Source organism: Anolis sagrei, chromosome 5, assembly GCF_037176765.1.
Source record: "Anolis sagrei isolate rAnoSag1 chromosome 5, rAnoSag1.mat, whole genome shotgun sequence".
Taxonomy (NCBI): domain Eukaryota; kingdom Metazoa; phylum Chordata; class Lepidosauria; order Squamata; family Dactyloidae; genus Anolis; species Anolis sagrei.
The window spans coordinates 143,342,638-143,354,489 of record NC_090025.1 but is presented as its reverse complement, the minus strand read 5'-3'; the positions used below and the strand labels follow the sequence as shown (position 1 = coordinate 143,354,489).

General features: G+C 35.8%; 1 protein-coding gene across 2 annotated transcripts in view; it reads right to left on the bottom strand.

The window, feature by feature from the left end:
- Positions 1-212: 212 nt before the first annotated feature.
- The window catches only part of FRS2 (fibroblast growth factor receptor substrate 2), a 50,016-nt gene continuing 38,376 nt past the window's right edge, over positions 213-11,852 (bottom strand). For both annotated transcript variants that reach the window (XM_060777474.2, XM_060777475.2), the window contains one exon: positions 213-11,514. In XM_060777474.2, the coding sequence (XP_060633457.1) occupies positions 10,528-11,514 (987 nt within the window). In that variant the 3' untranslated portion in view covers positions 213-10,527. The remainder of the gene's footprint in view (positions 11,515-11,852) is intronic.

The window sequence follows — 11,852 nt, the reverse complement described above, 5'->3', positions numbered from 1 at the left end:
CCAAACTTAAAATATGAATGGTTAAGTTGGTGGTAAAAATATCTTTAAAATTCCTGGGTATTAGATCTGGGCAAAGTAGATCATACATTTTATTTACTATACCTTTAGCATCTCGGCCATCACAGTTAATATTGTAGCATGCACAATAATAATCATTTGGACATAAGGAAAAATATAACCCCACCCCAACACCAAAGGAACAAAAGACACTCTTACATAGTAAAAATCAGATATTTTATTGCCATGCTACAGTTCTTATGGAGCTGGCACTGGTGAGGGGACAAGGTTGTCAATAATACAGAATACATTTTAAAATGGACATTGGGTAAGCTCAATGTAAAAGCAAGCCAAAATTAAGTGGTAGCATATGGAGGATGAAAAAGAAAATATATTAGCTGTAGAATAAATGTTACTCTCTTAAAGGGAAGGCTGGAATGTTTGAAAAGAACAATTGTGGGGAAGGTGGGGGTTTAAAACAGTTTGCAAACTGCTCAGGAATATTTTGGCAACTCTTTAGACTTTTTTTTAATAAAATAAAACTCTAGAAAGCTACTTTTATACAAAGTTGCTATATTGATGCCTTTACATAGGAAAACATTTTAAAATGCAAAATTAGGACATACAACAACAGCTTTACAGTATTTTACAATGTAATGACAAAAGTAACATACAGACACCGTTTTGGCTTTTTATAGAAATGTATAGTTAGGCATTTAAGAAACTCATTTGTGGCACACTGGTGATTATAGGACTATACTGTCCATTTTCATGCTAAGACTTTAGATCAGTTGTACTGCAAATTCTGAAACATTATTTTCTTATCTAATCTCACAGTGGTTCTGAAGACATAGGTGAGACTATAATGGAATGAAATGTCATGTCTAAAAACTAAAGAAACAAGGCACCATACTTGCTGGCTGAGACATGCCATATCGGTACATCATACAAACACTATTTTCTTTTACAAAAGTGGAAGCATTTCCTATACATTCAGTAGCAATCAATGTCTTAGAAACAAGACAGCTTGCATCCAGGGTTTGGCAATCATCAGGGGGAAACACAGAATTAGTACCATATATTATTTTTAATACAAAGTGTGTGTATTGCATTGAAAATTAACAGGGCATTCAGGTTGTTGGCATCCATTGCTAAGTAAAATGCGAAGTACATAAATTCCTGAGTGAAGGACCCTCTCCGTTTTCAAACCCAATCATTTTACACACAGTACTCCAAACTTCAATGCACCAATAAAATCAAAATTCAAATAGTAATTTCAACTTTAAACACAAATAGGAATTTTAAACTTTCAGGTTTTTAATAGTACCGTATGTTCAGGCCATATGTGAAAGTTAGACACGTCACTTAATCTGAGGCAAACATGATGCTTTCGGTGAACAGAATGTAAGTTATGTGGGAGAATGTTTAAACAACTCTTTGCAGGAATGGAAGAAGGAAGCAGGGAAAATTTTGTGACAAAGGACTATTTATCATCTTTACTTCACTTTTACACTGCAAACTTATGTTTAGAGATGCAGAGGGGCTGAGGGCAATACTACAAATTCCAATATGAAGCAAATTTAAATGTAGCTGTCCTTGTGACTGGCTGTCACACATTAGGCTGGTTGTCAAACTATTCCAAAAGGCCTTAAGGCATGTATATGTAAAGTATCTATGGTATCTATGTAATCTGGTCCTAAACTGTCAATCAGGTCTAGCCCCAGATTACAAACTTTATGGCAAGATCTCTCATGGCAAACCCTTTATCAACACTCGGGAAGACAGCCTTTTTAAAAAACAGACAATCTCATTCATAATGACAGCTATACATTTCATTTTATACATAAAAGTACTTTTAATTAACATAGCAGAAAGCATGTACTTTACCAAGTATGTACTATGCCAACCTAAAAAAATGCTAATAATGTTTTCAATGCCCTTTGAAATTATAGTTTAAAACTTTCATTGTAAAATTCAATTGTTCATGAACACGAAAAAGCAATGTTGTCAAACATTAAATTTCATTCTCATTCTCTCACACAAAATACTATCCTAGAGTCAATTCTCGGTTGCAACCTATTAAGAGGGTGGAACCCTGGAAAGGAAATGTCCACATCCTGTCCTTCCCCTCACAACAAGATGGGATCCTTCTGGACAATGGAGGCTGCAAGAGACATGCTTGCTGGCAGAAAGGTGGAGTGGCCCAGACTGAGGAGAAGCACCATGAACATGAAGAGCTCAAGTCATATAAGGACCTCCTCCAAGCAGCATTCTGCCTAGCAATCCCATAGCATTCCACTAATCTTCAGAAACAGAAGGGGAAGAGTACGGGAAAGCCCTGGTCCCTGAACTTCCTTCTACTTATGGTTTCAGAATCCTACTGATGCTGTAGTTCAGCAGAACCTCCAAAAAGCATCTTGACTCAAGAACAATATTAAGACGATTAATATCTAGGGTCATTCCACACATTGTTTTTAAAAAGTTAAAATGGACATTTTAACGTTATTTAGTGTTTTAGGATTGGGTAAGTATGTAAAAGTTATTTTGAAGGACACGTGTACCTTGAAACATACACCAGGAACAAATTACAATACTTTAAAATCAAAATATTTTGAGTGGTGTTTGCAAGAACTGGAGTGACTAGCTGCAAAAGACAGCACTGTAAAAGATATTGTTTCATAAGCAGTAAAAGCTGAAGAAATTCTATTGTTTTTATGGGTTAGTCAATAGTGAGAAGTGTAAACTAATATTTCAAGCACTTCGTGAAGATCTTAGTGTTATTATGAAGATATCAGATGGGAAAACACTGTTGTTTGCAGAGGAAAATAAAAACCTAGAACGTGATTATACTAATGATATTAAAGAAAAAAATGATTGGTTAGTACTAATGATGGGAAGATAGGAAAAAAAATGTCAAAATGTTTGTTCAGGCAATATTATCTGAATCTGAATTCAGAGTTCCATGATTTTTTTAAATGTAATGGGGAGAGTATTTACTTCAATTTTTTCTTAGAAAAGTTACAAGAAATTCATTTACTAGAGAAGGGAATAAACTGATTTAAATACCTAAATGGATCCAGGAATCAGAATCTAAATCTTATCAAAATCCACATACGTACCATTATGAGATCACATGCAACACTGCTTGGGCTGAGTCCACTTAATTATCAATCCATAATGTCAAAGACTACTGTACTAATTTAAATAGTAACCTGCACTGCAGTGGAAGAAACAAGAAACAAGAAAAGTTCCAGGCCAAGAAGATTAATTTTGTACAACCTGTTCATTCTTACACTAAATCTGCCCCAACACCCATTTTATATTTTATTTCATCTTTTCTCACTGGTCTAAAAATAAATGGCAAGCTTCCTATACATACATACTTATTTCCAGAAATTCTGCAACTGCACCAACAAACTTTTGACCTTCAGCACACTGTATAAAAATCCAGTACATGTTTTAAAGAACTTTAAAAATAGGAGAAAAAGAATACAAGATGACAAGATAATCTTGAGATGTAGCTCATGTGTAGCTCATTTCTGAGGTCAAATGTAATACCCAAGTTCTCCACTTCTGTTAGAAGCCTTGCTAATTTTGTCTTAGTAAACACATGCAATAGTGCAAAATTATTTGGAAATGAAAAACCATGATAATTTTTTAAAAAATATTGAAAACTAGGGTAGGCCAATGCCCACAAAAAGGGGAAGATCATACAATGTGTTTAGTCATACAATGTACTTAAATGTGTGATTTTGCAAAATAAAAAAGAAAGTTGGTCATTCTTATTGACTTCATATTGACTGGGCCCCTCAGCATATTAAAAACAGAAATTTATATTTTAAGAAAATACTGGTGCAGAGCACACTCCCAGTACAAACAAACCCAAAGACCATTTTCCCTACACCAATACCTTGGGCATAAGCATTTCTGCCATTTTTAGCAGAAATGAATCAGCAAACCAGGAAAATTAAAAAGAAGGACATGGAAATTATTCACTCATCTCATATTCTGGGAGGATGTTGTTCAAAAATGATCCAGAAAACAAGTGAAAGGGATATGAACTGGGATTACTGGATGAGTCCCTCAGTGGAATATGATATAGAAATATGGAATCCTTGAAAAAAATATGACTGCACAACTCTGAAAACTGTTATTAGCCAAAGTTGACAAAAAAGCTGTAAATTCCCTTTACAGTAGCTTTCTATGTTTCTAATTCTAGAAATAAAACTTGCAAATGTGTTATCAATATCTGGTAACATCAACTCAATATACCTCTCATTGTACTGGATCTGAGATGCATTGGTTCAGTAAAATCTTTTAAGGAACCAGTAAAAACGATAAAATTATATAAAATTATATATACAATATCTGAAATGAGTGTTGAGGCGAAGGGATTTCATGCGATATAGGGATACAGAGCTGTGATGAGTCATCTGTTGCTACTGCACCCGCAAATCTCACTTCTGTTTTGCTACTTATTGCTGAAATATAGCTTTCTTAAGAAACATGGACTTTTGAAGGAAAACATGAAAAATAAAAGACCAATAAGCAAATTTGGCTAGCAAAAGGCAAATTGGGTTATGCTGCCAGACCAATACAACTCTGGATTTGAAAAGGAAAAAAGGAAAATCTAAGACTTTATATGGATAACTGCAAGATGGTTTTCTAGTCGCACTGCCGATGGCCATTACAGAATAAATTGAGTGGAACTATATTTTAGATGTCAGACATCTGTTCTTGTACTTTTCTCCTCAGCAACAATAACATCAGCACACATATTGTACCTTTCTACAGTAAGGAATGGGTGGAGTAATTCACAGTTAAGGTTAACAGATAAAGGCACCAGAGAAATGCCTTGCATTCTTACTTCTGCAAGAAAATATGAGCTGACTGTAAAGCTAAAGACTTTCTGAAAGCTACTGTAAAAAGAGGTTTCACTATTATATTACCAGTACTCATTTCCTCAAAAGTATAGCATTTTTTTGGTAAGCACACTGCATGTCCAACAGAAGTCTTAATACTGATGGCAAACTAAAAAGGAGCTCCAATAAAGTGCATATCTTGTCATTTGATAGCAGCTAGCTAGACACACTGCCCCACTGAAGGTGACATAAAATGAGAAAGGAAAGAACTACCACGATTTCTTTCCAATATATATGGCAATTGGCAAGTAGATGATATCCAGGTACATAAGACATATGAAGAGAACAAGATAACAATATCCAGCAGAGACAATTGATCAAGAAACACATTATTGTAACATTTTCTTTCATATTATAATATTTTACTGGATACTTTTTAGTACCAATCTGCTACATGCGAGGTCCTGAGCTTAGCAGCATGGTTTAATGGCAGAGGAGAAGCGATCCCCAAACTTCAATCCACCAGATAATTTTCACTTCAGCTTCCAGAATTCCTGGCTGTTGGCCAAGCTGGCAGGGGCTTTTGGGAGCTGGAATCCAAATCACCTGGAAGGCCAAAATTTGGAAACCACTGTCCTATACAGTTCTGACCTGTTCTATTTACAATTGCTTATACCAAATCTCAAGAAAATGCCTACCTTCTCAAAAAGGGGCAAAGTCAAAACCTTATTATTTCCAGTCAGTGTTTGCAGCTGAGTAGAAAAAGATGAAACCTTTTTTAAAATCTATTTAAAATGTTTCTCTGTCAGAATTGGGATAAACCTGCCATAATTATAGCACCTTAAGGGAAAAAATATATCCCAAGTTAAAGATAAATAAGTACTGGGGATTGTGTTGTACATGCTTATAAATCTGGTGTTTACAAACAGGAATGCCACTAATCTTTCACTTCTTCAGATTCAAATGTTATTTTAGTTCAGATCCAGATGTAATTTGTAGTCATTTAAATGTTTCTAGGATCTTTTTCCCCCCAAACATACATTTTTGTACAGATCTGGAAGAGTTGAGGGTTGCAGGAAGCCCTGGGGCTATATTTTGCGCACCTCTCTTTCAGATAGTCAAGTTAATAATGATAGGAAAATGGCCTTTTCACCGCCCCTTCCTTGCTGCTTGCTAGTTGCTTTCCTACTTGTCATGGTTCAATATTGTTCTGCAAAGTAACGGAAATTTTGTAAAAGTTAATAACTAGTATTAATACTTGTCTCCCACCTCTCCCTCTATCTCATAAAGAAGAAGAAAGCTGGAATCATGAATTTTATCAAAATCACAATCTTTCTTTCAAAGCCTCTGGTAAAACCTGTACTAGGAACAGAAAGTTGACCAGTTAATCAATCCACCACACTCCATTCCTACCCATTGATCTGTTTGTATAAACTGATCAAAAAGATGTCAGCCATTCCCCTGACATACTTCCAAAACCCTGAACTCTTTCTAAGCTTCAATTGGCATTCTTAGTTCTGAGAACTGTCAAGGAAAGCTCTCTTTACCTCAAAAATCATCACAAGCAGTCTGAAGGAATCTGGGTCAGGTTTCAAGCTTCACTTGAAACTGATGTACATCTTCTAATTCTATCATTACGTTGCCATATGACATAAATAGAAAGGTATTCCAGGCAGTTTAAAGTCTTTAGGTATTATTTGAATGAAGACAAAACTACTAATGAACAGAATAGCATCTTTGTATGGTATTATTCACAAAATAACTAAAAACAGGCATACAGGTTGAACATCCCTTATCTGGAAATGCAAAATACTCCAAAATCACAAATTCTTCACATAGGTGGCTGAGAGAGCAATACCTTTGCTTTCTGATAATTCAACATACACAAACTTTGTTTCATACACAAATTATAAATATTATGTAAAATTACCTTCAGGCTATGTGTATAAAATGTATATGAAACATCAGTTCATTGCACATTTAGATGTAGGTCCCATTTTTAAGTTACTTCCTCAGGTATTCCAAAACTCGGGAGGATCTAAAATTCAAAACACCCCTGTTCCCAAACATTTCAGATAAGGGATGCTCAACTTGTACAACAATGTATCTTGCCACCGCAGCTGTTGAAGAACATGTAATCCCTTTGTAATCTGCTTAGCAACAATTGGAAAATGATGCTAGGATAGATATTCATTTGATTTAATCTAGCAAGAATCTCTTAATATATTTGTGTTTCTTAACTGGGGCAGTCCTTCCAAACATGATTAGAAAACATTTAGCTGTAATTGTCTTATTCAGTCTCTTGCATACAGTTTTGTTTAATACTTAGGGGCTTGTATTGAGAGATGTGAAAATTCAGAGGAAGAAAACAGCAAAATTGGAATTAGTTCACACATTTTCCACCAAAATAATCTTTTAGCATTTTTTCCAAATGAAAAATTGAAAGTTGTGGGAGACATCGCTTACACGGTGTTTTCTTTTTTCAGAATGAAAGGGTCCATTCTGAAGACTAAGATTCAAAGGCAGCAAATATTAATGATCAAAACACCACCATTGTGCAGCAACAATCTGTAAAAAGTAACCCCCAAAGTAGCAGAATACAGAACATACTCATAAACTTGGTCCTTTTGTGAAGCTTCAAATAAAAATTCAGAGACTGACATTATAGTTTTTTTAAATGATAAAATGAGATGGTGGAAACCAGCTTCAGCCTGGTATTTTGAGATATCCATAGACTGAGGGACAATGGTCTATAAATAAAATAAATATGGATGAGAGGCATCTAATTTTCTCTGTAATGACTAAATGATCAAGCCTGGTCTTACGTGTTTTTAACGAAAAAGTATTAGTGAATTCAATAGCACTCAATTCCTAAAGAAGTATGCACAAGATTACATTTCTAATACATTATTGCAAAGTTTAACCAACTATCCAAATTTACTGCCACATGATTTTCACAGCTGCTGTCTAAAAATATTAGTTCCTGCTGCTTCTTCACAGTAATGCTCAGCTTTGTGTAGTAAACAAACTTTTCTTTGTTTACTACAATATTAATAACTTCACTTTATGTCCTCTGTTTTACAATTGGTAGAAATAAAGATAATTTTGAGTAGACTCGTATGAGTGTTTACTGAGATTTTTCACTGAATTCAATGTAACTTACTCCCACCTAAGCAGATGCAGGACCATGGCCTTATATTTGCAGTTGCTGCACTTTAACAATGGACATATTTATATAATGTTTAAATAATGATGTTTTTAGTGTTACCTTTCATAAATATAACAGTACCATTATGTGCTGAGTTATGTATTATAATTCAAATGCTTAAAGTAAGAATAAAATGTTTTATAAAGAAAGTAAGTTTCTCGTACTCTGATCTTCCCCCTTATTTCTGGTTTTGTTTTTCAGTTCCAGTGTAAATAGGTTTTCTGTTTCTGAATCTGATAGAAGCCACGTTACTATTTTACAAACATAATGGCAATTAATGCTTCATCTGTAATTCCTCTAGTCTGTACTGCTATAAATCCTGCACTTTAATGGCTGTACTCCAAGTGTCTTTACTATGTAAGTGATGGCGCCTGGAAGATATTATCAGATAAGATCAGCAGATACCAAAAGTACTGGGAACATTCAGCAGTATTATCCATCTATTAAAGGGTTAAATTCATATGTTGATAAATATTTTAAAGGTATTCTCCACAATTCAGTAGCTACTCTGTTCTTAAGATTTGCTGTGCCAGAAAACATATCTTAAGATGGAACACAATGATATCAAGATCAGCACAACAGCAGAAACAAGTACTTTATGGCTGCAATGAAATAATGTTATCTTTTACATCTTAAACAGATAACACATTAAAGATGTTTAAGACAGGGATCATGGTCTGTCAGAAACCAAGAATGCCATTATTTATGGAACCATGTTACTGACTTGTATTGAGAAATCATACAATGTATTCACACCTATCATCCCACAGGCCCACAACTGTTTTCTGGAAAAAACCAAACAGGAAAACTCGTCTCTCAACATGCCCTTTTCTAAGGTGCCACAGCACTTTCTATTCTCAAACATATAATATGCATCTTTCCATTTGTGCAAGTAATAAAGAAGGCCATCTGAGAAGTGACAGTAATTACCAATGGGCCTTCAAAAAGTTTTTCCATGGCAATATAGAAACACGCTGAACAAAGACTATGTACAAAATTAAGAGTTTACAACCTATAGACTGTACAAGAGAGGTGAAAACAACAACGAAAAGCAAGGAAGGGAACAGACATTTTATAGAACTGAAAGTAAAAATATGCCGCTACAGACATAATGTAATTATAAATAGCATCACAACTGTCTAGCGTGAAAGTACCTGTACAACTGTACAGGAAAAAAAACTTGGCAAACCTAACCCAAGGTTTGTTTCAAGATGTGACTTTTCACACAGTATAAATAGAAGGTCAGTTCTGACTCTCTACTCTCAAAATGGTCTGGAAAGACATATTTAAGATACAGGCTGGAATCCAAAACTCTTTGTGCACTAGTGGATAGTGTATCTGCATATGCTATGGGAGAATTGCTGGTTATTGTTTATTTCATTGGACTGGACACGCCCCGGGGGGGGGGTCACTCCTCAACTCGGCACTGGCCCAGAAAAGCCCCACTGAATGCTATTCTTTGTATCCGTCATAGTCTTTTAGCCTTTCAGTACCATTCTCATTTTGATTATATCCTTTTCGGTTTTCCAAAAGATGTAATTTTAACTAGGTATATCTCATCTCCCTATGAAACACTATGCAATTTTTTGCAGAGAGGAAACAATCCTATAATTGACACACAGTCTTATTCTGACATCAAAACAGATCTGATCATAAGAGGATGGTTTTCAATTTCTAGTTCCTGGATTTGTAGTTGGTGATTTTAAAGTGCATCTGGTCATTAGTTCATGCCCTGTTTTAAACTGAAAGCAAGTGCTAAATGATAAATTTGCAGATTTCCATAATTCTTTTCCTGTCCCTAGCCAGACAACTCTTAAAAGTAATGGCATTCCAGTCAGCATTTTAAAATCTGAAATCTACTAATTGGCTATATGAAGAGACTTACACTCTTCAGTACCATGGCAAGCTGTTCCTATTGGGAGGGTTTTGGGGATCATTCCTACTCAACACTGGTTCACAGCCCAGAAATTCATTTAGTCCATGCAAGTTATTTAAAACAATCTGTACCATGTTTTTACACAACTCAGCCTGATCACAAACTCTCTCATTTGTGCTACATGAACTTGAACATGTGAAACTTCAGATCTATATTATGAGAGATTACACTGATCTGGGAGCAGTGCAGTTATCAGGAGGCATAGAAGTGTCATAACACTTTCAGTGACTTTGTTTATGGCCAGCCTGTCAACACTGGTATGTCACTACAATGTCCAGTCAAGGAAAGAGGCACTATAGAAAGATGGCAACACTGACCAAAAGCTGCTTCTGTAATAGTAAAATGATAGTGTTATTTAATACTCTTTCTGTCGTAAAATTCCCTTTAAACAAGCACATAAAGAAAAGGAAAAAAATCCTATAAATCTATGAAAAGTGATTTAAAAAGTCAAATAGAGCAGTCATTCATTTTTTTAAAAAAAAACTTCACAAAGGTGCAAATGATTTAACTAATGCTTTCCAGGCTCACATAGGCAGGTCAGTACTGTTATGTCTAGTTTTTCTAGAAGTACCGTCGTCTCGAGGCAATGCTTTCTGCAAGCTTGACATAGCAGCTGTTCTTTCAATGTCTATCACAGCATACAGCTCTGTGCGCCTGGTTGGAGTCTGTGGAAGTGGAGTGGTAGGCGTTTTGGGAGTCTGAGGGTTGTCAGAGTCACTACCAGCTTCCAAATCAACCTGTATATAGTTGAGCTGCCTGTGTTCTGAACTTGGTCGCCTAATATCGAAGTTAAAGACTGTTGGGGTGCAGTCCCGACGTCTTGCATATTCTATTTTGTGAGCACTTGATGGCACTGTTACGTTCTCTGTATTGACATAATTATGCATGGGATCTAAATTATTGTGATAGCCGTTAAGAGAAGGTGTCTTTGGTCCTAAAGTGTCATCCTCTTTACTGAGCTTGCGAGCTTCCCAAACTGGAGGCAAAGATGGAAGATTTTCATAATTTAACAGTGCAGTTCTCCTCTGAGCTGAATTGTTGACATTTTGAGTATCAGAGGTACTGGATGATATCAGGCGGCCTCTCCTGATCCCTGAGCTGCCAGGGATGGACAATCTATTTACATTTTCATATGTCAGTTTGTTACCAGAGGAAACATCTTTACGTTCATCACTGTCATACCCAGTGTCCCATTCATTATTACTATTCCCACAAGCTTGAGTACTGTTACCACTAGTTTCAGCACTGTTTCCACTAGTTTGAGTACTGTTCCCAGTTGATTCCAGTTTTTCTTTTTCCATTAATTGTCTTTGGACAGGTGTGGGGCCCAAAACAAATTTGACTCCTTCAGGCTCCAATACAACCTGAGCCTCTCTTTCATCAGGACATGTTTCCTCCTCTCTCGTGTTGTTCACTTCTGCACTGGAAACCTTTCGTTCCAGAGGAGTGCGCACACTTGGTCTGTTTTTCCTTTCCTCTTGCACACCAGTTGTATTCACATATGTATGGACCTGCAAAAAAACAGAGTCAAATATCAACTATAGAATCACACAGCTACCATCTAAGTTGTTCATGCCTGCATATTTTTGGCATATCCCAAAGGTGTACCAAGGAGAGTTCCCCCGGGGAGATAGGGTGGGTTACAAATAAGATTATGATGATGATGATGATAATGATGATTATTTGATACACAACAAGATTAGTACACAGCAAACAAGATCACTATGCTTGCTTTTGTATTGGATCTCATGTCAGACATTTTCCAAGTATCTAGGACTGTGTGATGTATTGGTGAATAATGTGTTGAGATTCAAGTAGGGTGACCTTTTGCAGGTGACAGATAATAATT